The sequence below is a fragment of the Lynx rufus genome, unplaced genomic scaffold, assembly GCF_022079265.1.
Source record: "Lynx rufus isolate CCGP_SWC_20201006 ecotype Redwood Valley unplaced genomic scaffold, mLynRuf1.p SCAF_10, whole genome shotgun sequence".
NCBI classification, from domain to species: Eukaryota; Metazoa; Chordata; class Mammalia; order Carnivora; family Felidae; genus Lynx; species Lynx rufus.
Genome location: NW_025814824.1, coordinates 10,093,207 through 10,119,385, shown reverse-complemented (window position 1 = coordinate 10,119,385; position 26,179 = coordinate 10,093,207). Strand labels below are relative to the sequence as shown.

The 26,179-nt window shown below is 48.3% G+C and overlaps 1 protein-coding gene across 1 annotated transcript; it reads left to right on the top strand.

Moving 5' to 3' along the window:
- Positions 1-1,765: 1,765 nt before the first annotated feature.
- Positions 1,766-16,670, top strand: DMRT3 (doublesex and mab-3 related transcription factor 3). Its single transcript, XM_047097431.1, has 2 exons — positions 1,766-2,240; positions 15,602-16,670. Exons 1-2 carry the CDS (start codon positions 1,766-1,768, stop codon positions 16,567-16,569), a joined length of 1,443 nt encoding a protein of 480 aa, XP_046953387.1. The 3' UTR covers positions 16,570-16,670.
- The last annotated feature ends 9,509 nt before the right edge of the window (positions 16,671-26,179 follow it).

Below are 26,179 nucleotides of genomic sequence, written 5' to 3'. Positions count from 1 at the left end.
ACCTCCAAGAGATGAGCTCAGTGTCCTCTCAGGAGCCCGCGGAACGAAGGCTCCGGGAATGCCATCTCCCCCGCTTTGCACTGAACCATTGTGCTACCCTGCACCGTTGTGTCCTCCCGTTTTTGCTTGTTTCTTTGTTTTCTTGCGTTGTGTGTGTGCGTGTGTGTGTGTGTGTGTGTGTGTGTGTGTGTGTGTGTGTGTTTGCTTAGTCTTCGCGGCGCACTTCCAGCGGGAGTCTGCATTAGGCCAAACCGGTACTCCAAGATTAGAGACACGCCGCTAACAGTTTGAACAAAGTTTGCTTCTGTCATCTGGTGCAAGGGCGCTCTTCCACGCCTACCCAAAGACGCTGGGGGGTGGGGGAGGGCAGGGATGGCCCCATCCCTCATCCATAATTCAGTCACTGAGTCTGTGGGCATTTGAACTGGCCGACTCCAGACCTCCGTTTGATGGTGCGGTAATGACTGTTGGGCAGAACAGAGTGGAGATCGTCGTCACATCGGCAGCTCGTGGGGTGCTAACGTGGCTCCTCCGTCCGCTGAGAGAAAGTTAGATCCCGCACGTAAGCAGATCCTCCACATGAGCACTTCCTGGCTTTTCAGGACTGAAACTTTTTTTTCCTAAAATTACTATTATTATTAAAACATGGGTTGGGGAGTAGAGAAACTCAACGCCAGAGAGGGCGGTCTTTTTTCCCCTTGAAATAGCCCGCAAGATGGGTTGTCATCCTCGGGCCAGCAGGTTTTCATAAACACACATTTTGTTCTACAGCAGCAAAAGAAAAAGAAATGTTGCAAAGGAAATCAAGAAAGTCAGAATTTCCCCGAACCAGTGGCACTGCCCTACCCCAACTGCACCCGCCAGTGGCCGCAGGGCCTGGCTCGCCCTAAGTGAAACCCTCTCGGCTCCTGCTGGGTCCCAAGTGCACCCGCAACTCTCGGGTAGGCTCCGGATCTCGCCGAGCCATTTCGGCCGCCAAGTGTGGGGATGAAAGTGGCCTCGGGCTCGGTGCCGACAAATCAGGCCTGCAGGGAGGGGAGGAGAGAGAAGGGGAGCGGCCAGCTCACTGGCCTACGGGCACCTCCACCCGCACCCCCGCCGGCCCTCCTCTTCCCCGCCCCGCGTGCTCCGTCGCGTCCCGGAGCGCCGCAGTCCGGCCGAGCGAAGAGAGCTTGGAGTAGGGGGCCGTGAGCGCCCCCGCCAGAGTGGCCTGGCTGCAGGTGGCAAGGAAGGTGAAGTGCAGGGACTCTGGGGGCGCGAGCGGGAAGGAAAGAGGAAGGCGTGGAGTGGGGTGGGGAGTGGAGAGTGCAAGGAGATCGGGACCCTAGGGGTGGGGGGTGACAGTGGGAGGGAGGAGGAGTGGAGGGGGGAGGGCGGCGGAGGAGGTGCTGGGGCCGCCCGGCGCGCGCGGGAGCTGCAGACGAGCTGGCTCAGACCTTAACCAGAGCTCTCGCCGGCTCTTTGCAGCCGCCGCAACGCCTCTGCGAGGAAGGACGTGCCAGCCGAAGCAGCCTCTGGCAGAGAGACGCGACGCGCGTGGGATTGCGGAGCACCGGAGGGAGGCTGAGGGTGCGGGCGTCGCGGGATCCTTGAAGACGGCCGCTGCACCTCCCGCCATCCCGGAGCGCACGCGGCCGCCGGGGCTGCGGGACCGAGGACCGCGCCGCCCGGAGGCCGCCCGAGAGCGGGCCTCTCTGCCCCGCCGTCCAGCGCCCTCTGGCCCGCTGCCGCCGCCAGCCCGCCTGCTCTTCCTGGAGTCCGGGACATGAACGGCTACGGCTCCCCCTACCTGTACATGGGCGGCCCGGTGTCGCAGCCGCCGCGGGCGCCCCTGCAGCGCACGCCCAAGTGCGCGCGTTGCCGCAACCACGGGGTGCTGTCCTGGCTCAAGGGCCACAAGCGCTACTGCCGCTTCAAGGACTGCACCTGTGAGAAGTGCATCCTCATCATCGAGCGGCAGCGGGTCATGGCAGCGCAGGTGGCGCTGCGCAGGCAGCAGGCCAACGAGAGCCTCGAGAGCCTCATCCCGGACTCCCTGCGCGCCCTGCCGGGACCCCCGCCGCCGGGGGACGCCGCCGCCGCCCCGCAGCCGCCGCCGACCTCGCAGCCTTCTCAGCCGCCGCCGCCGCCGCCGCCGCCGCCGCCGCCGCGCCCCGCAGCCGAGTTGGCTGCGGCCGCCGCGCTGCGCTGGGCCGCCGAGTCCCAGCCCGGGGCGTTGCAGGCGCCCCTCGCCAAGCCAGGTACGAGAGTCTTGCGGTGCGGGAGCCGGGCGCGGCGCGTGGGCGAAAACTTGGGAGCGGCCGCCGCGGTCTGGCCCGGGAGGCCCCGAGGCAGGGGTTCGGGCCTTCCCTCCGAAGTCCCGCCAAGCCGGTTCACACTCTCCCGGCGCGGGCTAGTTTTCGGTCCGGACCCGGAGCAGGTAGAGCCCAGGCACGGGCCGGACAGGCGCGGCGCCGGCGAGCCAAACGGCGGGACCGTGCATTGGGCTTGCCAAATACCTTCCCCAGGTAAAAAGGGGGACGTGGCTGCTTCAGCCGGTAAATAAAGAGCTCGAAACAGGACCAAATTAAAACCCACGCGGGCACACACTCCATCGCGTGGCCCGGCTTTTCTGGCTGCGGGCTTAGGGGGCCTTGTCTTTGGAGGTTGGAACAGGTAGGTGCAGGTGACTAGTCTAGGCCAGGGCTTGGCTGAGTCCGAGCTGGGCTTGCTTCTCGGACTCCAAGGGACTGGGAGCGGACCCGAAGCCTTTCCAGTAGCGCACGGTGGCTTCCAGCTTCTTGCAATTTGTTGAAGAAGCCTCATTTACAAGCCTAGTTAAAAAGAGCCGGAAACGTTCCCGAATTCGTAGCGGGGACCCAGAATCTGGCGCACCCAGCTTTTGCAGAGCTGCTCAAATCCTTTAAACACTGTTCCCAGGCCGCCCTCATCTGTGTCTCAGAACCTGACCTCCAATGGATAAGGATGCCTCTGCCCAGCCCTTTCCCAGTTTCTGGGCCCCATGCTGCTAAGCCAGGGATTTGGAGCAAAGGCTCTGTCACCTCCCCTTTCCTCTCGTGGGTGCTGTAAAGAGGATGGGTCTACCCAGTGTCCCGGAGGTGGTCATACGCCCCCACCCCACCTCCCCACTTCCGTTTCCTTCCTCCAGGCCTCAGTTGAGTGTCTTTGCTCCTGGGGAGTCTCTAGCTTGCTGTCCTGCCCAGCCCAAGTGCCGCTTTGATTTTAGGCTCTTCGATTTGAGTGGACGTGTGTTTGACGTTTCCCTTGGACTGGGACTGGGGCAAATATACACAGGAAAAAAGCCCATCTTCCTAGGAAGGGGAGTAGGGGCTGTGCTGGACTTGGGAGAGGGAAGGCCCTGGAAGTCCCAGCACCCTCCTGTAGGGAGAACGGATAGAGCTTATGACCACCCCACCGCCAAAAAAGACATCACCCCTGGCTTCTGGAGAGATGCTTTCAGGAGCACTGGACTGCTGGGTGCAGCTGGGGAAATACAGACTCACTCATTTTGGGGTGAGTTGGTAGGCAGCCTGGATGGCCCAGTTCGGCTGTCCCCGTTGCTCAGTTATGATCTGCAGGCCTGAAGCTCTGAGAACATGTTATGTGAAGAGTAAGACTGGGCGTTTTCTGGACAGAGGACAGTTTGCTGAACGTGGGTTTTGTGGACATTTAATCCAAAGTAGGTTGGGTATACTCCTGTCTCTGAGTAATGAGCCCCCCCCCCCCGCCCCTACTCGCTTTTGTCCCACCCAATCTCTTTGTATTTATAGATTCACCACAGAGGAAGAGGAGGTAGGGAGAAAGAAGATCCTTTTTGCTTTTCTCCTTTAAGTTAGGACAAGTTAGTAACTAGGAGAGCTTTGTCTTCTCGGTTCTAGAAGCAGATCCATGCCACTGACTCTGCTTAGCCTTTCCGTTTCCAGTTTCCTGGTCTTCATCTCCCCAGCACCAGAGCAGGAGTTGGAGTTTCTGGGGAGGGGGGTAGCCTTTTGCAGGGGCCATCTGCCCGACGGCACCCCAAGGGCATTGGCTTCTGGAGTCTTTGTCCAGGAGATTCTTTCACATCCTGTGCTCTTCAAACCATCCCTTGGGATAGCCAAAGTTCAGGGTCTCTGAAGAGTCCCCAAACCAAAACAGCCAGGGTAGGAGGGGGAGGGAGAGCCAGCCGGAAGGGGGGAAGGAGGGCGGGGTAGCAGCTGTGGCAGTGTGCTGTGGGGGAATAAAAGAGGGAGACAGATTTCAACTGGACAAACCAGACTTGGTGCTCTCTCTCTTACTTCATACCAATTATTCCGGGATAGCCTGAGCCTTCCAAGTTGAAAACAAATAATTGAAAAGGAGACTAGGATTTACCACAAGGAGAGGTCAGAGTGATGGCACAGGGGTGGGGGGGGGGCGGTTGGTGAGCCATCAGGGACCAAAAGCTCAGTTTCCAGCTGGTCACACCACATACCTTGCACGTTCATTTATACAACTTTTGTTCTCTTCTTTCAATTGGTTCAACCCCATAATTCCGTTCTTAAAAAAAAAAAAAAAGCCAACCACCAATCCAGTGGTGGGAGGAGGCAGGAAAAGAACAGATAATTATTCCCCCTTAGGAAGTCTTGCACACAAGTGGATCAGTTCTATGCAGTGCTTTTTATGGAGAAAGGCTCTTTGGGGTTTAAGTTAGGGAAAACTGTCTAGATGTGATTGCTCTGGCTGTCTGTATTATACCTTTTTGCAATTATTCTTGTACTGTGTTTGTATGTAACATGCCATGCACATTGAGAAGCACATCCGATACTCCTGTACGAGTAGCTCACTACGGTTTAGAGAGGTAGGTGAAGGTCTGTTGGAATAGTACATCCACGTGTCCACACGGACAAGAAGCTCACAGACCATTAGGAATGTAAATATCTGCTGACACATGACCAAGATTTGTTTCTTTGTGCTACCGGTGTCAAAAACGCGCTTCGTTTTGCAAAGGGCCTCTTCAGTACACAGCTATGGAGACATAGGGTTTTTTTTGTTGTTGGATACAAACATAGGTGCACAAACTCAGGAATCTTTTTCCCTCTCCAGAAATCCTTGAGAAAAGCGCTGGCCTGAGAGAGAGAAGGGTACCTTTGCTGGGCACCCATTGGAGAAAACACACCCTGTTAGGGGAGTGACAGGTTAACCCCCCAGACTCGGTTTTGTTGCTCGAAGAAATCTTTCCCAAAATCCTGCATCAAATTCTTAGAAGGAATAGGGGTTATTTTATCTAACGGTGTAGTTCATGGAGCATTCCTTTCAATGTGGTGGTGGTTTTAAGGAGAAGTTTCATACCCTAATGTTATTAATTCTAGTCACGGATTGAAGCATTCTTTTTTCCTCCCTTGCTGCTTGATTATCGTCTATGGCTGGTCTGATATTATTAGATTTTGACTGAGCCCCAAATTCGAATTTAGGCTTCTTTATACCATTGACTCGCTTATTTTCCTAAGTTCCCTCCTCACTCTCTCCCCTCCCCCCATGAAAATATCATGGGAAGTGTGAACATCTTTCAGCTCTTAGTGTGTCTGAGTCAGCAGCTTCAACCAGCCAAGCCAGCCTTTCAGGACGTGGGCTCAAGAGCTGAGGAAAGTTAAGGGTCACGACCAAGGTGAGGAGCTAAAGTTACATTCCTGTGTTCTCATCCCTCCCCCCAACCCCCGGCTTTCCTCTGGGAGTGTGTCCTTGGTCTCCTCCCCACTGTGCAAGGAAAGACCTGTAGTTATAGATTCTTCCTACATTTATCTACAAAATAAATATGCACACAAGTTCTTTAAAATGTTCTTAAAGGAAAAAAAGAAACAGAAAGCCAGCTTATTTGGTTAGGAATAGAAGAACAGGATCATATAGGAAAGTAGGAGCTCCTTTCCTGGGTGTTTCTCCTGAAAAGGAGCAAAGAGACAGGGAAAGAAGTAAGGAGATTTTGGAAAACTGCCTTTATTTAATTTTACCTCCTGCGGGGCACCTCCTAGCAACTTAATGCAGACTCTGTGCTTTTCTGCTCCAGCTTGATTGGGTCCTGTCCAGTCTGCTTCCTAATTTTTAATTTTACTTTAATTTTTTTTTTTTTTTAAAGAGACAGAGGCACCTGCAAGTATGATTGTTACTGGATCACTGGTCCAGGCCAGAATGGAAAACCCTGGTGAATACAGGCTAGAAGCAAACGAAAAAAGCGGGGAAGACTTCAAAGTCATTCATGAAGGGTACCTATGAATTTTTTAAAACGGCGGTCTGGTTATTTAAGAAGGCCAGATTTGGGGCGAGGAACCCGACTCGCACGCAAGTTGCACTCTGAAACACAGAAACTAACCCAATGCAGAGGAAGGAGCGGTCCTGTACCAGTGGCCTCTTCCAAGCCCTTACTCCGGGGCCGGTTTAGGGGGTGCGAAGCGGGGGCTGTGCGCGCTGCCCCGGGAGCGCCGCAAGTGCGGGCGGTGGCCCCGGGCGCGGTCCGGGACTCGGGGAGCCCGCGGCGGCACCCGGGGCTGGGGCTTTCCTCTCCGAGGGCGGCGGTGCGGGAAGGCTAGGGAAGGCGTTTGCGCGGCGGCACTGGGCCGCCGTCCCCTTGCACCCGGTCCCGGGGAGACAGCGGGCGGCGGGTCGGGCGCCGCGGTCGGGTCCCTCCCCGCTCGCTCCCAGGCCGGCGCGCTGCAGGGTGGAGAAGCCGGCGGCCCCTCTGCGCCCTCCCCGCTGCCTCCCGAGCTCCGGTGGGGTGTCGGAGGTAGCACAAAAATGTGCAAATAGGCAAACACACACAAAAAAATAACATGTCAAATATCGCATGGGGCGTATTTCGACTAAAAAACCCTTGGTTATTCATCTGAAGTTCACATTTAACGGGGGGACCTGCATGTCTGGCGGCCCCAGGCCGAGGCCGAACCCACCCAATCACCCCGCAGGGCGCCACTCCGGGTGGGGGTCGCTCCTGCGCGTCTACCAACTTCTTTCTCTCCTCGGGGCCCCGAGCGTCCGTCTTGTGGCGCTGAGGACAGGGTTGGCAGGAAAAACGCGTCTGGGAGCGGCAGGTCCGCTGCCGCCCGGGAACGATCCCCCCACCCCCACCCCAACACACTCCTCCGGGTTATAAATCTGGCCGATAGCCGCGCTCTCGACTTACACAACCAACTTTTCTTTTCCCTGATGGATGAACTCCCGGGTTTAAAAGATTACAGTAATCACAGGAGGACAGTGTAAATCGAATCTGATAGCAATAACTTTCGGGGAAGGTCAGGCTCAAGTGAAATGTTACCAAGCAACAGGCATTTTGTTTGCAAAATACAATCAAAGAGCATTGATGAGAAATTCTTTGCTGCAGCCAGTCAGCACTTTCTGCTAACAGCTTTACAGAGAGAAAGTGAGTAAATCTTCATAAATCAACGTCCCTGGAGGACTTGGAGCCCCTTTCTGGAACTGTTGCACTTCTTCCTGGGAGGGAGGAGCTCAGCAAAAATCTTTTGCCTCCTCCCTGCCTCCCTTTCTCCTCCCTTCCCCTCTTCCTCCCCTCTGGCTTTCCTCCTTTCTTTGGCTTTTTAACTTGTTCTGGCTTCTCAGGTCCCTGGATCTTCTTGTCTGGGGAGGAGATGAGGCAGTGGGCGGGGAACTGGGGTATGGACTGGGGACTGGGGAATGGGAGGGGGGGCTCAAGGCAGAGATCAAGGCCTGAGTAGTAACAGCTGGTGGTCACAGGTCCATCTACTGCCTGAGCACTGCAGACTCGGGTTCTCCAAGGAAACTAAGGGGAACCGGCAACAAAACTATGTGTAGTTTTTTTCCATTTTATTTTATAATTAAATAGCTATAAAAATAAGCACAGTCAAGTGCTGAGTAACAGTATTATGGAAAACTGAACATTCAGAAGGTCAGTTCTTTACTGAATCTCTAATCTCTCTCTCTCTCTCTTTTTATTGCAATGACTAGGCAGGCATACATTGTACAAAGCGGGGATTGGTATTCTGCCCTCCCCTTCACCGTTTATTACTTTTAGTTTATTACTTTTATTAGTTCAGGGATGAGTATTTGTAGCAAGCTTTGTCTCTCCAGGTGAATGTTTACAACAATGTGAACCCCGTGGATACAGCACAGTCTGCCCAGCTACCGGCCTTTTAGTTATTTGCTGCATTTCAGTGTAAGATGTGACCAACCGCATAGGTGACGGAAATTTTTACAGAAGATGAATCAGTAAACTGTAAGCCTCTCAGTGGCCGAGAGGCAAGGTTTTGATCAGCTCTGTATAATCTTCCCTAATACAGTGCCTGGGAACATAGTAGGAGACTTAAGGTTTTTGTTAAATAGATGTATGAATGAGTAGACAGCTACATTAAAAAAATGCTGATTAATTTTTTTTTTGAGAGAGAAAGAGAATCCCAAGCAGGCTCCTCCCTGTCAGGCCAGAGCCCTACGTAGGGCTCGAACTCACAAAACATGACATCATGACCTGAGCCACCCAGGAGCCCCACTGGCCGCATTTTTATAAGTACCAAATAAACAGGTAGATTTATAGGTAATTTTCCTCCTTCTTGAAAAGTGTTCCTGAGTCAACAAAGTTCAAAACTAAATTTTTGCAAGACATACAAAGTCCACTGTTGCAAGCCTTATTTCCTTAAGTTCTGCCCAATGTTCCCCCAAATATTGATCCCAAGGAACCATCCTGATTCCTTCACACTTTAGTAAGCTAGTGTTGTTAATGAATTTTAAAAAGCAAAGCATGACTGTCTATAGTTTTCACAGGATCCATACCACCCACCCCCCATACACACACACAGAAGAAAAGGAATGATTTTCCACCTACATTCATTCCCTGCTATACTTTAGATGTTCACCCATTCAGTTTTTCGTTTTTGTTTTTTTATGATGCAGCACTTCTAGTGTGAGATCAAAATAACACAAAATGTAAAAAAGTATGTTGGGCATTCTGATTGGGCATTGGTCTCTTCGAGAAGCCCTGTCCAGCCTAGGTTCCTTCCTTTTCTGTCATTGCTGTTAAGACTGGTGTGCTTGGAAAATGACCCTTCAGGGAACAATTAGTTACAGGTGTGTCCCCCCTTCCCCAAGCTCAAGTCGACAGAACAAGGGGTACAATTCATGTTTCAAAATGTATGACATAATTTCAAAAGAAAAAGAAAAGTCCACTGACTTTTGCACTAGGAAACATCCCTCTCTATGCCAATGTTTTTGTGTTTTCATTCAAGATCTATTTTTGTTTTTGTAGCTATAATTGGATAGAATGGATAAATCCACCACGTTAGAGTCTGAAAGAGTCTCTCTCTATTTTTATGTGTATTGAGCAGAATGTTTATTTCCCGTACATGGTAGACTTCCCCAAATATTTGAAATGAATACCTAGGGTTTTTTTTTTTTAAACATGTAACTACATTTTCATATTTAAAAAGTCCTCTAAAGGGGCGCCGGGGTGGCGCAGTTGGTTAAGTGTCCGACTTCAGCCAGGTCACGATCTCGCGGTCCGTGAGTTCGAGCCCCGCGTCGGGCTCTGGGCTGATGGCTCGGAGCCTGGAGCCTGTTTCTGATTCTGTGTCTCCCTCTCTCTCTGCCCCTCCCCCGTTCATGTTCTGTCTCTCTCTGTCCCAAAAATAAATAAAAAACGTTGAAAAAAAATTTAAAAAGTCCTCTAAAGACTTTTTGCAAACTGTAGTTTTAGATTGGAAGTCACTTTTGTGTGACTATTCAGTTTCCCTCCCTAGTTATAGTCTGTAGCAAAAGGAAAAAAAAAGTCTTGGAGCTATCTTAAGGTTTATGTATTTTTTGAAGTTGGTAGCATTATCACGGATGGAAAAAAATTCCTTCTGAATTGAGTATCTACTTCTTTTAAATACTTAAAGCTTAGTGAATGGTTTAGTTGAGGGGTGGCTAGGACTGATTCTTTTTTTTTTTTTTTTAATGTTTATTGTTGACAGAGAGACAGAGCATGAGCAGGGGAAGGGCAGAAAGAGAGGGAGACACAGAATACGAAGCAGGCTCCAGGCTCTGAGCTGTTAGCACAGAGCCTGAAGCAGGGCTGGAACTCACAAGTTGTGAGATCATGACCTGAGCTGATGTCAGACGCTCAACTGACTGAGCCACCCAGGCACCCCTAGGACTAATTCTGTATCATGAAAAATATGACATGGAAGAATGAATAGAAAGATTTTTAAAATACCTGGATGTTTAAGCATTAGAAACAGCAGATTATAGGGTACCAGGGTGGCTCAGCCATTTAAGCCTCCGACTTCAGCTCAGGTCATGATCTCACGGCTTGTGGGTTCGAGCCCCACATCAGGCTCTGTGCTGACAGTTCAGAGCCTGGAGCCTGCTATGGATTCTGGGTCTCCCTCTCTTTCTGTCCCTCACTTGCTCATTCTCTGTCTCTCTCTCAATAATAAATAAACATTTTTTAAAAAAATTAAAAAAAAACAGATTGTATCACTTTCAATAGGTAATTTGGAATATCAGATGAAATTGATTTCTTTCTCCTTTTTGAAGACGAGGTTTGGCTTTGTGTACCCCTGTTACTAGGGGTAGACATGTTATCAGTTGGAGTATATTCTTACTCTCCATGCTCTAGGAATGAGGGTGTCAGTTTCAAAAAGAAAGAGGGTAGAGTGTTTGGGGACGATTTCCCTTTCCATTCCGTTGGTTAGCAGTGTCACATTTCCGTATCTAGAAAGGCCTTTGTGTTTTAAGCCAACATGAACATTTTGCAAAGTTCGTTTAGGGAAAAAAAAACCTAGAGATGTAAAGAAACACCTGTTATTAAGTTGTACTTTATCACAGGCCGCAAAACTCACCCTCTATAATTACTTGTGGAAGTCTGTATTTATAGAATAATTTACAGTACATCTGGGTAATTTACAATACATCTAGGTTAGGGACAACAGTACAACCAATTGTAGATACCACAGTGCCACAGGAGTGCAGGGACTCTCCATTCTGCCCTTGAGAAGTTACTGCTGGGTGAACAGAAGTGCCACAAAGTGAGAGCCTAGTCTTCCCTTGTCCACTTTTGAAACCCCAAGAGCCTTGGCTGTTGATAGGAATTCTGCTCACGCAATACTCAGGTGCATGAAGGCCATAGATGTGTCCCACACCTTGTTTCCTTCAATGGCTTCTGTCTTCCCTTTGAACAGGATATGAACAGTGCTGAGCCCAGTTACTTGGAATGCCCTGAATTTGTAGACTTGATTCCTGTGACATCCCGTTAGCTTTTTATTTTTTATTTTTTGACCACTGGGCCGTAGCCCGGGCACTGAGCTGAGGAGGCTGACCGCCCAGAAACCTGAGAAGAGTGTCTGGATGAATCAGCACGATGCACTCCCCCTGGCTGAGAAGGAACAGGAAGCAAGCACAGGCTGCTGGGGGCGTGTCACCACAGCAGGGGGACAGGGTGGCACAAGAACATAAAGGAAGGGACTGTTGCAGTCTGGAGGTTCACAGTTGGTGAACGAGCTGGTACCCGTAGAAGATGCTATTGTGGCCTCTTCTGCAAGACAGGAAAATAGTTATGAAACTGGCATTTTGCGTTGTCAGATTTATAGTCCTGTCATCCAGTATCCAGTAGATTGGGGGGAAAAATACGTTTTCACAACGGCAGATAGGTCAGATGAGCCAGAACATCCTTCTCTAGCTCTCCTGTGACTGAACTTCGGCTCCTTGACTCACTTTCTTCTGGAGCCTGATGTGTTCTGTGGAGGACTGAATTTGGTGGTAGACCTCAAGACATTTTCCACAAATATTTTCAGCATTTGCAACTTATCCAGCATGGGAAAAATGATCTTTTTAAAAAAAAATTTTTTTTTAAAGTAAATTCTACCCTCAACGTGGGGCTTGAACACACTACCTAGAGATCAAGAGTCACATGCTTTGTGGACTGAGCCAGACAGGTGTCCTGAGAAAAACTGTCGTTTAAAAGAAGACGCTTGGGGCACCTGGGTGGCTCAGTCGGTTAAGCGTCCAACTTCCGTTCAAGTTACTATCTCGTAGTTCGTGGGTTCGAGCCCCGCATCAGGCTCTGTGCTGACAGCTCAGAGCCTGGAGCCTGCTTTGGATTCTGTGTCTCCCTCTCTGTCTGCCCTGCCCCAGCTTGTGCTCTGTCTCTGTCTCTCAAAGGTGAATAAATGTTAAAAAAAATTTTTTTTAAATCTCACCATCTCCTATACTGCTCTGATACTGTGTGTCCTGTTCTTTCTCTTTTCTTATTGTGGTAAAACACACATAATGTGAGATTTAACTCTTTTAACCTTTTTTAGGGTTACAATGTAGTGACATTAAGTGCATTCATAATGTTGTGCAACCACACTAGTGTCCATTTCCAGAACTTTTTCATCTGAAATTGAAACCCTGTACCTATTAAACCATATGTCCCCATTTCCTCTTTTCCCTCTGGCCCTGGTAACGATTATTCTACTTTCTTTAAAAATTTTTTTTAAACATTTATTTATTTTTGAGACAGAGAGAGACAGAACATGAACGGGGGAGGGTCAGAGAGAGAGGAAGACACAGAATCCGAAGCAGGCTCCAGGCTCCGAGATGTCAGCACAGAGCCGGACACGGGGCTTGAACTCACAGACCGCGAGATCATGACCTGAGCCAAAGTCGGACGCTTAACCGACTGAGCCACGCAGGCGCCCCTGAAAGTTTTGTTTTAATGTTTGTGTATTTTTTGAGAAAGAGAGACAGAGAGAGAGCAAGGAAGGGACAGAGACAGAGGGAGACCCAGAATCCAAAGCAGGCTCCAGGCTCTGAGCTGTCATCACAGAGCCCCACAGGGGGCTTGAACTCAGGAGCCATCAGATCATGACTTGAACGGAAGTTGGATGCTCAGATCACGACCTGAGCCAAACGCGGATACTTAACCAACTGAATCACCCAGCCGCTCCCATTCTACTTTTTGTCTCTGAATTTGTCTATTCCAGGTACCTCATATAAATGGAACCATAGAATATGTGTCCTTTTGTGACGGGCTTATTTCACTTAGTATATTTTCAAGGCTCATCCCCACACTAGCATGTGTCAGAATTACATTTTGAGACCGAATAATACTGCATTGTACGTATGCACCACATTTTATTTATCCATTCATCCTTCCGTGGACATTTGGGCTCCTTCCACCTTTGGGCTATGGCAGATAATGCTACTATGAATGTTTGTGTACAGTAAGTATCATATTTGATACTAAGCAAGTTCTGTCTGGCTGTGTTTGCTTTTCTTCCTGCACATGCCTTTTATCTGCTCAGCTAGATCATAAGTTCCTCCAGTCAGGGACAAGTCTTATACTTCCTGGTATTTTTCACTCCCTTTTTTCTATGTCCCTCGGCGTCTTGCATATTACAGGGATACAAATACTCGATGCTGATAATGATAGGTAAGGAAAGCTGAAGTTAAAACACCCTGCTTAGAGGCACATAGTATTTAAAACATTATTTAATATTTACCTGGGGAGTGTATTTGACTTGTTTTCCTAAGCTCCACGGGGCAGGGGCCAAAGTCCAATTGTGTGTTCAGTTCAGTGCAGAGCTGACATACTGTCCCTGTCCACTCATTTTCAAGGGTTTAATAATAGAGTAACTGCCAAAAGGCGTGCATGGGGTCATGAGTCAGGAAAGTTGACATAGGTCTCTCTGATTAGAATCTCTAGAAGCTTTTTTGTCCTTGTTTTTCTCTTTTGGATCAAGAACAAATACCACATTAACTCAGGAGAGGACATGTGGATCCCCTGTCCTGGGGAATTGCGAGAGGGAATATGTCAAATTCCTCTTGCAAAGATAGGTCTTCTGCACCTCCCCCCACCCCCCCAACCCGAGCTGTGCTCGAAAGCAGAGCTGGCATAATATATGTGGGCTGCAGATGATCCCCACATACAAACCTCACATTTTGTCTTAGAAAAAGCAGTAGTTTACTTAAAATGCAAATTGGGGATAAGTGAATTTGTACCAGATCAGTCATAAGACTGAAAGTTGTACCGATACAGTTTAAGCACATTTTAAAAGGTGCTCATTTATGCTTGGCGCATAGTTATTGCTCTGTTGAAGAACTCACCTTCTAGTTTTCCATTATGCTTGAAGTAAATCCCATATTAGAAGAATGTTCATAAATGGGCCTTTGTTTAAGGCTTTTAAAATAAGCAACAACAAATAGAAGGAGATAGATTTTTTGACAGGGCTGTGATGAAATTTCACCGGCTGGCATTCTAAAGATAATCAGGTGTGCCCACAGAGAAAATGACAAGGAAGCTATTCAGGCAGGCCGTAGAAAACACAGGCAAACCGATTGTTTACAACCTGACAACTGGGTCATTAATAATTTTCATCTTTAGATCAGTTGCACTGGCTTTGAGTAGAGACAGCCAGTAAATGCTTTCAAAAGGATAAAAATCTACTTGCATATAGCGTGCTAATAAAGAATATGTTCTTTTATTATAGAGGCCTGTTGGCATGTCCAAAGCAAGCAAATCAGTCTTACCTACTCCTTTCTGCCTGCTTAGAAATCCTAGCCCTTTGGGGGGTAATATCTTAAGTCAAAATGTTAAAATTGCACCTGGTTTAAGTTCACAGCCAATCTCTGCTTTACCCAGGAAACTCCCCCCCCCACTCCTTTTAATATAATTCAAGAAGGTATCTTTAAATCCTTTCCATGAACCTTACTAATAAAACAGTTGGTGAAACATTTTTACCTCTTGCACTCTGTGGTCCTGGAGTTATGGGCGCACTGTTTCATTGATGGGTCGTGACCCCTGTGCAGTTTGACAAAGCTCTCCAGCCATTTCCTTCTTTCCGTCATGCGACCTGCCTCGCTGTCCAGAATTCACAGCTGGTTTTGCCTTGCCTCTACTTCCAGTCTGTCAGTCCCTCCAGTGGCTTTTAAAGAAAGATTTCAATGCATCGTGGCTCCTTTCTTTCACTTTGGAAATGATATTGACTAATTATTGTACATGGTAACCTGATGAAATATACGACCAGTTCACAAGACACATGTACCACAAAATCTGCCTGTGGGAAATGGATTGAAAATATTAAAATTCCCTTCTATGGATCTAGGGGTCATGTACCAGGCGATGATGTCCGTAGAAGACTCCAGCCACCTCATTTGCAGAAAAGTAGCCAGAAGACAAACCCAAGCTCATTTTCCTATTCTTCCCTGTGCTGTTTTTATCCCTAGAACTACAGAGCGTCCCTATTTAGATGGTTACTGCTACGACAGCTGCATCTTTAACGGTTATAGGGATCACATCACTGTTCTGTGTTTAGGGCAAGGCTTCTCTGCACCTTCTTAGTCTGAGAATTCACTCCAATGTCTAGATTTTTATTTAGTCTTCCCTCCCCTCCATTTGCCAATGAGGTGGTTTGGATTTTTCTTAAAAGGCTTTCTGCACAGGAGTGTCTGGCTGGCTCAGTCATAGAGCATGTGACTCTTGATCTCAAGGTCATGAGTTCAAGCCTTTTTTTAGGAAGCAAGCAAGCAGGCAGGCAGGCTTTTAAGTGTGTTAGCAAACACCGAGCCGTGGTTCCCTTCCAAAATGCGTGTGTGGGGCTCTCTCCAATTGCTCCTCTCCATGCGCACCAGCAAAGGATTAACTTAGCTGTTCTCTGCTTTTCAGATCTGACTGAAGAACGACTGGGGGACAGCAGCTCGGCTGATAACACAGAGACCTTCAGCGACAAAGACGCCGACCAGAGGAGCTCCCCGGATGTGGCCAAAAGTAAGGGCTGCTTCACCCCCGAGAGCCCCGAGATCGTGTCGGTGGACGAAGGCGGCTACGCGGTCCAGAAAAACGGCGGGAACCCGGAGAGCCGCCCCGACAGCCCCAAGTACCACGCGGAGCAGAACCACCTGCTGATCGAGGGCCCCTCGGGGACCGTGTCCCTGCCCTTCAGCCTGAAAGCCAACAGACCGCCCCTGGAAGTGTTAAAAAAAATATTCCCCAACCAGAAGCCGACGGTGCTGGAGCTGATCCTGAAGGGCTGCGGGGGCGACCTGGTGAGCGCCGTGGAGGTCCTTCTGTCCAGCCGCTCGTCCGTCTCCGCGGCGGCAGACAGAACTGCGGCCGAGCCCGAGGGGCTGGTGCTGCCCTCCAACGGCCACATCTTCGAACACAGCCTGAGCTCCTACCCCATCTCCTCGTCCAAGTGGTCCGTGGGCTCGGCCTTCAGGGTCCCGGACACGCTGAGGTTTTCGGCCGACTCCAGTAACGTTGTCCCCAACCCCTTGGCGGTCCCCCTGCAGCACCCCTTCCCCCAGCCGCCCCGCTACCCGCTGATGCTGAGGAATACCTTGGCGAGGAACCAGTCCAGCCCCTTTTTGCCCAACGACGTCACCCTGTGGAACACGATGACGCTGCAGCAGCAGTACCAGCTGAGGTCCCAGTACGTGGGCCCCTTCCCCACTAACTCAGCCGGCGTCTTCCGGAGCTCGCCTGTCCTCCCCGCGCGCGCCCCCGAGGACCCCCGCATCTCCATCCCCGACGACGGCTGTCCGATCGTGGCCAAGCAGTCCATCTACACCGAGGACGACTACGACGAGCGGTCCGACTCCTCGGACTCCAGGATACTCAACACATCCTCTTAAAGGGCTTACCTGCCGGGTGGGGACCAGGTGACGTTTTCTGTGCATCTGCCCCTCCCCCACACCCCCCTCCCCCTCGCGAGGAGAGGTCACGACCTGTGTATACCCCCCTTTCCTTCTGTTTCACCAAGTGACTGTGCTTGATTCTATACCTTGGCAATAAAAAAAAAACACATAACTTATTTAATTTCTTGCACTTCATTGGAAAATGCCAAATAGCTCTACTCTGTGGCTTTAGTGCTGAATGTGTATTGTAAAAGAGAGTCTGATGCTAAGAATAGTCTTGGGAAAAGCCGGGTCCACTGGAAGATGTTATTTGGGGATGTAAGGCTGAAGGTCAGCCTCGTTCCTCAACTCAACCCGGAATGTCCGATAAAATAGTATACTTGAATGCAGTTTTGTGAAAGAGGATTCCTCAGGATATGTAAAGCCTAAAGGAAATGGTTTAGTTGCAAATGGACTCGGAACAGGGACCTTATATTCTTATGCTAAAAATCCTTCTTGCATATTTGAGAGAGACTGCACTTGAGAATAGAGTGAACTGCTCACATGCTTATTTAAGCTTGGACGGTTTTCAGAGACAAACTCCATTAAGAATTAATTCTTTTCACATGGCTGAATTGACACATGCGTCCTGTCGATGTAAACCCAAATCACAGCTGTGAACTGCATGAAATGTATTGTGAAATGAACACAAGATAAAGCTTTGTCAGGTTATTGTAGCATGCTGAGGGCTCTAGAAAAAAAAATAAACTAAGGAGATGATCTTCGTTTATGTCATTTCTACTGGTGGAAAGAGCATCTGGAAAGATAGAAACTGGATGTAAAAGCCACTTGCTAGCACACGGATCAGGAATCAAGGTACCAGTGAAAGGGGGCACTCCTTGAGAAATATGGAGAATTTGTTGCTTAAGAATAGAGTTAAATTCAGCCCCTCCATCCATTCTTTGAATTCTTCAACTGATACTTGGCGAGAGCCTATTTTGTGTAAGAGAACGCTTTCTGTATGCAATTGTCCAACTTACCTGTCCACGAGTCCAAGATAAACAGGGATTATAATGGAGGATCCCATTCAAGAATAAGGTAACAGTGAGTGGCGCCTGGGTGGCTCAGTCGGTTGGGCTTACGACTTCGGCTCAGGTCATGTTCTCACGGTCCATGGGTTCGAGCCCCACGTCTGACTCTGTGCTGACAGCTCAGAGCCTGGAGCTTGCTTCTGATTCTGTGTCTCCCTCTCTCTGGCCCTCCCCTGCTCATGCTCCCTCTCACTCTCTCTCTCAAAAATAAATAAACATTAAAAAAAATTAAAAAAAAAAAGAATAAAGTAACAATGAAACAATCTACCGTGTGGGGAATAAGTAAAGTACTCAGCCCCGGACCTGACATAGAGAAAGCACTCGATAAATTACTACTGTTAATTAAGCTTGGTAGACTTTGCATTCTTGCTCGGGGGTTTTAAAAAGTGAGTTTTCCAACAATACTATCTGCTGGTGCCCACACAGATCACTTCTCTTGCTGTGTCCATTCTTCAAAGATAGTGAAAGCAAAGATGGCTGTTTAAGTCAGAAAATACACTTAGGAAGGTGGAAGAGAAAATAAGCAAATAAAAGCCTCTACATGACAAGGATGCAGAAAGGGCTCCCAATGCCAGAATAGGTCTGGAAGGGAGAGCGCTAATCCTCCTGGCCTGGGGGATAGGAGCTAATATCAGCTGCCGACCATCCTTGAATGGGTCCCAGGAGACAGAGATATTTAAAACTGAAAAAACGCCCAACTCATCTTTATTTCTGTAGGGCACTTTGGGGATGAGAATCTTTGATGGGGAAAAAAATTCCTTATATTAGCCGGACTAATGTGTATTTCAGTGACATAGTTACATACCAGGGTGTTTAAAAGTACATACTATTTGTTGTTAGGATTGTATTTAAACATTAGCGTATATATAAAGGAAGAAAGTAAGGGAGTGGAGAGCAAAATAATTTGCCCCTGATTCTAAAGACACATATCCAGGACGTTTCATGTGTTGTGATGGGCTAATGTCTAGGCCTAACTAGGACAAATGTATTTTCCAAGGTATCTTCATCTCAAAAGCCAATCTGCATATATTTAACAAGCAGCAATGATAACAGATCCCCTGGGAGCCAAAGGTGCTACAAAATCTATCTTTCAGCTGTTACTTCTCCAGGTTGAATGGCCCAATTGAGCAAAACTCGCCTTAAGATATGGTGCCTTTACAGCATGTGATTTAACCTCCACAGATCATCAAAATCATGGACTTCTTTTGACAATGGCCAGCAAAATGGAATGATCTGTAAGGCAGCGAACTCAAAGGCTAGTGCAGGTATGTTTGATCCTCGATATAATCTTCTGGAGCAAGAAATATTTATTTTGGTGGGGCAAGCGTGGTCAGGGGGCTGATGGGAGAAACGGGTTAAGATCCTACATCCTGCTCCCAGCATTCCCTTTTGCTTCCTCTGTGATCCCGTCTGTGGGGCCCCCCTCTGGCGAAAGTGTCAGAACGTGTTAGATTCTAGCTCAACTCCCAGAGACTATCCTGCAAGGACATGTAGCAAAGCGGCACACGGTTATTTTTTCACATGAGAGAGTAAAAATCAGCCAGCTCCTTCTGGCTAAATCCCGTGTGTCACACGACAAAATGACGGGGTGCTTGAAGGTAAACTTGGAGCTGAGTCAAGCCAGCCTTAGGGCAAGTTAGTCCACATTAAACCAGGGTGCCTCTCTCTCCCCTTCTAGGGAGCACCTGCCAGCTGCTCGTCTTAAATGCTTTATTCATCTACGGTGTGAGTGTGGCTGGGGCAGTCTGTTCTATGGCATTTGTCTGTGGTCCACGCACCCCAGTGCTTACATTTCTAGTTTAGATTCTCGGGCTCTGCTTGTTGAGTTCGGAATCCCTGGCAGCATCAGCACCTACATTTTTGTCATCTTTCCCAGGTGATTTTTTTTTTAATTTTTAATGTTGATTTCTTTTTGAGATAGTGCACGAGCACACAAGTGGGAGAGCGGCAGAGAGAGAGGGAGACACGGAATCCGAAGCAGGCTCCGGGCTCCGAGCTGTCGGCACAGAGCCTGATGCAGAGCTCAAACCCATGAACCGTGACATCATGACCCGAGCTGAAGTCGAATGCTCAACCGACTGAGCTGAGCCACCCAGGTGCCCTGCCCTCCCCTGCTCCACCAGGTGATTCTTAAACTCACTAAGATTTGAGAACCACCTCCCTGTGCATCACACACATCTTTGGGTTTTCTTCTTAGATCCATGCCAAGCAAAAGAGCTGAAGGATAAAAACTCTCATGCTGGAGGCTTCTAAATACGTACATCCTCCACTCCTGTGTCCTTCTCTATGGCAACAGTAAATAAACGCCCACCTGTAAGCAGTCTTGGTACCTGCCCTACAGGTAGTTCAAGTAACTTCAGCGGCAGTGTTAACGTTTGAACCAAGTACACATTTGAGATCAGAAATGCCTGTGTTTGGAAACTTCTGATTGGCGAAGCACCAGATGTTAGCATAAGTGTGCCCTCCTTCCTATCAAGGGGAACACCACTTAAAGCCTCTGAGATTTGCCAGTGCTGCTGACCCTTAAGGTATGCCATGATTCCAGGTTTCCTAATGACACCTGGGAATAAGCTTTGCCCTGGGGCTGGAGATTTGAGTTTGAAGAATCATCAAGAATCCCCTTCCCCCGCCCAGTTTTACGGAGATATAATTGACATACAACATTGTGTAAGTGTAAGGTGTATGAGGTGATGATTTGATATAGGTATTATTACAAAATGATCACCACAATAAGGTTAGTTAACACATTCATCACCTCACCTAATTATCCCTTTTTGGTGATGAGAACATTGAAGGTCTTTTCTCAGCAACTTTTTTAAATTACTCTTTGAAAAAGCTTTATTTATTTATTTTGCGAAAGAGAGCAAAGGAGTGGGAGTGCGTGTGCATGAGTGGGAGAGGGGCAAAGAGAGAGAATCCCAAGCAGGCTTCATGTTGTCGGTGCAGAGCCTGACGCAGGGCTCGAACCCATGAACTCTGAGATCACCATCTGAGCCGAAACCAAGAGTCAGAAACTTAATCGACTGAGCCACCCAGTTGCCCCTCTTCTCAGCAACTTTCGAGCATGAAATACGCAGCAGGCACAATGCCGCACATTGGATATCCAGAATTTACTCATCTTACAAGTGGAAGCCTGTACCCTTTGACTAACATCTCCCCGTTTCTCCCACCCCCATCCCCTGGCAACCATGATTCTACTCCTTGTTTCTGTGAGTTTGGTTTTTTTAGATTCCATGAGTAAGGGAGACCACACACTACTTGTCTTTTTGTGATTTCCTTGTCTCACTTAGTTTGTAACACTTGCTTTATCTGTTAATGTGTTGATGGACAGATTAGGTTTCCATCTAGGTTGTTTCCATGTCTTGGCTGTTGTGAATAATGTTCCCGTGAAAAGGGGGTGCAGATATCTCTTTGAGATATTGATTTCATTTTCTTCAGATGTATACCCAGAGTTGGCATTGCTGGGTCATATGATAGTTCTATTTTTAATTTTTTAAGCAGCTTCCATTCTGTTTTCCATAGTGGCTGCACCATTTTACATTCTCACCAATAGTGCACAAGGGCTCCCTTTCTCCTTATCCTGGCCAGCACTCAAGATCTCTTGTCTTTTTGATAACAGCCATTCTAACAGGTGTGAGGTGATGTCTTACTACGGAATACCAATCCTCTTGGTGAAGGGAAAAACAAAAGCAGTTGCACAGAAATTTTGAGCAGCAAGGCATTTCTTAGCCAGGTACGTGGCTGCGGTTGAAATTAATAGCAGAGAAACTGGGGAGGTGACGGGAAGGGGGCAGTGATTCTGAACCCCTGGTCCAGGCTGTTGCAATCAATCAAAGCCTTCAAAGAGCCTAAGAACATTTAAAATTTACGGAAAGAAATAGGACCAGAGGAAGAGGTAGGCCATGTAGCAGTTACGTATTTATGGGGTCTGCTCTTTAGGGACTCATCTTCCAAAGTCCCCAAGTTGCCCTATGGCTAGGTTGGTGGGAGGCAATGGGAAGGGGGGGCATCCTGGGAACATTTGTTGGGTGCCCAGAGAACAGGCGCTGACTGCATTTGATCTGACATATTTGAAAAATGAACTTGATTTCACTGCATACTGTTTCAGTGATTCATTCTTTTTATGTGCATTTACTCAGCAGAAGTGAGTTGAAAATGAGACGGGTGCTAAATTTATATGTTAATTTTAATATTGAAGCTATCCTATACTTGAAGAATAAGATCAATGCTTCAATTTCATTCCTTAGGTGGTACTGAACGTTGTCATTACTGAGGGGAAAAAAAAATCATTTCCAAATGCATCCTCCCTGAATTCCAATCTCAGGGGACAGAGGAGTCTTGGGAGAGGCAATCTTGCCTCTTGCCGATGGTCCGTTCAGTGTCGTCCGTCAGTGTTCCCACAGTATCATTTACTATTTCAGTGTGAAGGGTCAATAAAAAGGGTAGTGGTTTTCCTTACATCTCAATGGAGTTTATTTACCAATTGGATTCTGAGAGTTGGCGATGGTGGGGGTGGGGGTGTGGGGGGGGGGTGGGTTAGGCTGTGTTAAGAGTTTCATGTATCCCACGGGCAAAGCCACTGAGCTTAACCAAAAGTAAACTCATCAGTTGCAGGAAAATTATACCTCCGAATACTTGAGTCACTGCTTGGTTGTTGTAGACCACGACCTCATACTTACACTGTGATTTAAGGGAAAGATTCCAAAGGCCTATGGAAGGTTCTTTGGGGGAGAGAAGGAACCTCTGTCTCCCGGCCAAACCTGGTGGAGTCAGATGTGGAATGGCTTCGATAGAGCCATAGGGTTGGTGAATGTGACTTGGCACCCAGGGCCTCCACGGGGTTACATGTGAGCTGTATCACCAGCAGACTCCGTACTGGCCTTGGCCTTCCTCATTGGGTTCTGCCTTCAGGGAGCCCCCGGTGACATTGGCTGCTGTGGGTGGTCATGCATTTTGTGTGTTGCACCAAGGGGCTTGGCCAAGAGAGCAAGCGGGGGCTCAGATCTGGAATGGGTGCTCTTTTCTGATTTGCCAGATGATCAGAGAGGGTGCTGTTTGGGGAGGCGCTTATTTCTACTTTGCACGAAGTTATGGTCCAGTGTAGCAGGCGCTCGGGGGGAAGGTAGGGAGAAGGGAAAAGAGTGAATGAGTTGCAAGAGAACAGCCTGAGCATTAAAAGGATTAGCTGTAGATATGCTATTAGCTGTAGATATGCTATTGATAGATCATTGCCCCCTCATCTCCTTCAGCCTGTTCCCTTAGACAAAATAGGATGTGGTTGGTTCACTTAAAGTTTGAAAGAAATCTCACTCACTGAATTTGAGACTAGAAAGGAAGATGTCAGGGAGGGAGGAGAACCAGCTTCTATTGAGCACCTACGGCTGGCATTGATCCGACCCCGGTACGTCGCTAAGGGCTGTCCCCACTCTGAAATCAGCCCAGGCCACCGGCAGCTGGGCAGTCAGATGTCATTTGGGGCTTCCTGAGTGGGCAGCAGTGTATGGAAAATAAAGCTGATGAGTGAACGAAAATGCCTACAACAAGCACTGATAGATGCCCTTTCCTATCTTCAGAAGAGCTCTGTGAACCAGCCTGTCCGCGTATCTCCGACACAGTAAAATCCAAGGGTCACTACAGACCCTGATGCTTCGAGAAACTATGTATCTAATGTGGTTTACTATTAATGATATTATATGTAGGGTCTTAAAAATTGCCAATTGGGCATGATGCATCCTTAACCCCCTATTACATAGAATATTTGATATACCAAAGCTCTCTATATGTATGTCAAAAACATGTTCCAAAAATCTAGCTATATTCCTAGAGAAAATTTGGTGAATCCAACATGATTTATTAAAATTAGCAATTCAGAGCACCTGTTAGATGTTATTAATCAGTTTAAAATATGTCTAGATCCAATCCAGATGCCAATTAACTTATTAAGTTTTTTTTAATTTTAATTATATTTGTTTATTGAGAGAGAGAGAGAGCATGTCCATGTGAACAGGGGAGGGATAGAGAGAGATTCTCAAGCAGACTCCACACCCAGCCTTGAGCCCACCATGGGATGATCCCGTGACCCTGGGATCATGACCTGAGCTGAAATCAAGCGTTGGATGCTCAACTGACTGAGCCACCCAGGTGCACCGCACCCCCCCCCCCCCCCGCAATTAATCTATTAAAAACAAATGCTACCCAGAATCCAGCATTTTCTGGAAATAGTTTGGAGTTAAGTGTGACTCAGGAACAATTATTCATAAAGTTCTTACTCTGTGCTAGCGTTTTTGTACATGATGATGAACATGTATTAAATCATGTTATCACTCAACAACCACAAGAGATTGTATTACTATTCCCCTTTCATAGATGAGGAAGCAAGGAAGTAACTTATCCAAGGACCACTACCTTGAAGTGACAGACGTGGGTGGGGTTCAGACCTTTGTATTCATTTTATGGACTTAGAGTTCACGGATTTTAATTACAAAAAATGTATTTAGGGGCGCCTGGGTGGCTCAGTCGGTTTAGCGTCCGATTTCCACTTAGGTCATGGTCTCATGGCTTGTGAGTTCGAGCCCTGCGTTGGGCCCTGTGCTGACAGCTCAGAGCCTGAAGCCTGCTTCAAATTCTGTGTCTCCCTCTCTCTGCCCCTCCCCTGGTCGTGCTTTCTCTCTCTTTCAAAATAAATAAACATTAAATTAAAAAAAATGTATTTAAGTTGGCTCTATACTCAGCCTGGGGCTTGAACACACAACCTCCATATCAAAGAGTTGTATGCTCTACAGACTGAGCCAGCCAGGTGCCCCTAGGGCTCACAGGGGTTTTTAGAATTCTGTTTCCTTTCTTCGGCGAGCTCCCTGGTTTTCTCTGGAAATGCCTCCATCAGATCTGGGAAATGTGGCTGTGGCTGCAGATTCCTGGGCGTTGGAGCATCCGGAACCTTTCCTGTCCATCAGCCAGCCAGTCAAGTGCAGCTAGCTGTACAGACCGTGACCAGCCGTCTGCATTAATGAGTGTTCTTCTTAGCTCTGATGCCCCCTGGAGGTCAGTGGGAGTAAAACAAATGAAATCAGTGTTTTCCCTCTGCTCCTTGTGCTGAAGGAGGAAGAGGGGAGGGGGGAGGAAGAGGGAGACTCTCTGCGACAGAACAGGGCTCCCCCCACATTCGGTTGTGCAGTTAGGTCCATGGTCTGTGTAAGAGTTTGGGGTTGGTGCTCATAGCGTGTGGGGCCTCTGCTTGCTTCTTGACCAACAGCAATATCCACTACAGCTCCACCTGGGCCGGGGCGGGGGTGGTGGGAGGAGGATCAGAATATGTCATCCCAAATATGCCACTTTGGCATAAGGATTATTTTGAGCTGAAGGCAATTGAGAATCAACAGCTGCAGGAAGAGTTCTCTGCTCTCCCCATATCTGCCTAAAAGCAGGGTATAAATTTCCCTTTGAAGAAGTTGCCTGCCTTGTACCAGTGAAAGAAGGGCAACTCTTATGACTGAAAGTAGGAAATCAATGCCAAGACGAGCTTGCAGAAAAACACCTTGCATAAACATAGCCCTTGTCTTCCGTTAGTTCCCCCCCACCCACCATGTATTTCCTAGTCACTTCCCTGCAACTTACCACCTTTGAAACTGAAACCCTCTTTCCTTTTATTTTTTAATTTTGTTTTTTATTTTTTAAAATTTACATCCAGATTAGTTACCATATCGTGCCACAATGCTTTCAGGAGTAGATTCCTTAGTGCCTCTTTCCTTTTATAAAAAGGTGTGTAAGCCCCCAAGCCTAACCACTTCTGTGAGATTCACCTCTTTTCTGTGAACTGACATGCGGGTAAGCATTCATAAAAATTATGTGCCTTTTATCCTTTTCATCTGCCTTTTGTTAGTTTAATTTGCAGGCCTTCGGTCAGTAAACTTAAGAGGGTAGAGGAAAAGTTTTTCCTTCCTGACAGTGGACAGGGTCAGACAATGAAGTCCACAGTAAGGAGGGAGGATTGTGCTTTCTGAGCGCCCTCTCAGGGGGGCAGGAGGAGACCTGGAATAACCCTCCCGAGCTCCACAGCACCACCAGCCCCCACCAGGACCTACGCGCACAATGAATGTTCCAAGGGCACGATAGATGAGCAAACCTGTGCTCCGGGATTTCAAGAATCTGCTTGCAGTCCTTATGGCAGAGACGGTAATGCACCCATGGGCAGTAGGCCTGTCCCCCAGTGGATCGAAGGAAAGAGTGACCTGCTCACTGTCACCTGGACAGAAATAAGCTTGCTGGGGGAATGCCTGACCAGACAGCCAGTTCCAATGGTCTGGGGCTACACTTGCCCATGGGAGTGCCTCTGTGTGGGTGGGATTAAGTCTACTTCTTAATCCCACCTGGGAATTACCCTTAATTCAGTCAGGCATCTGACTCCTGATTTTGGCTCAGTTCATGATCTTGTAGTTCATGAGTTCGAGCCCTTCATCGGGCTCTTCACTGACAATGTGAAGCCTGCTTGGGGTTCTCTCTGCCCCTGGCCCCACTCCTCCCCTTCCCCCCTCTCTCTT

Bases quoted from the DNA above. Each gene is read 5' to 3' on its own strand.
- DMRT3 (XM_047097431.1), top strand. From the start codon at position 1,766: ATGAACGGCTACGGCTCCCCCTACCTGTACATGGGCGGCCCGGTGTCG. The intron at 2,241-15,601 runs GTACGAGAGTCT...TCTGCTTTTCAG, and splicing joins GGCGCCCCTCGCCAAGCCAG to ATCTGACTGAAGAACGACTG.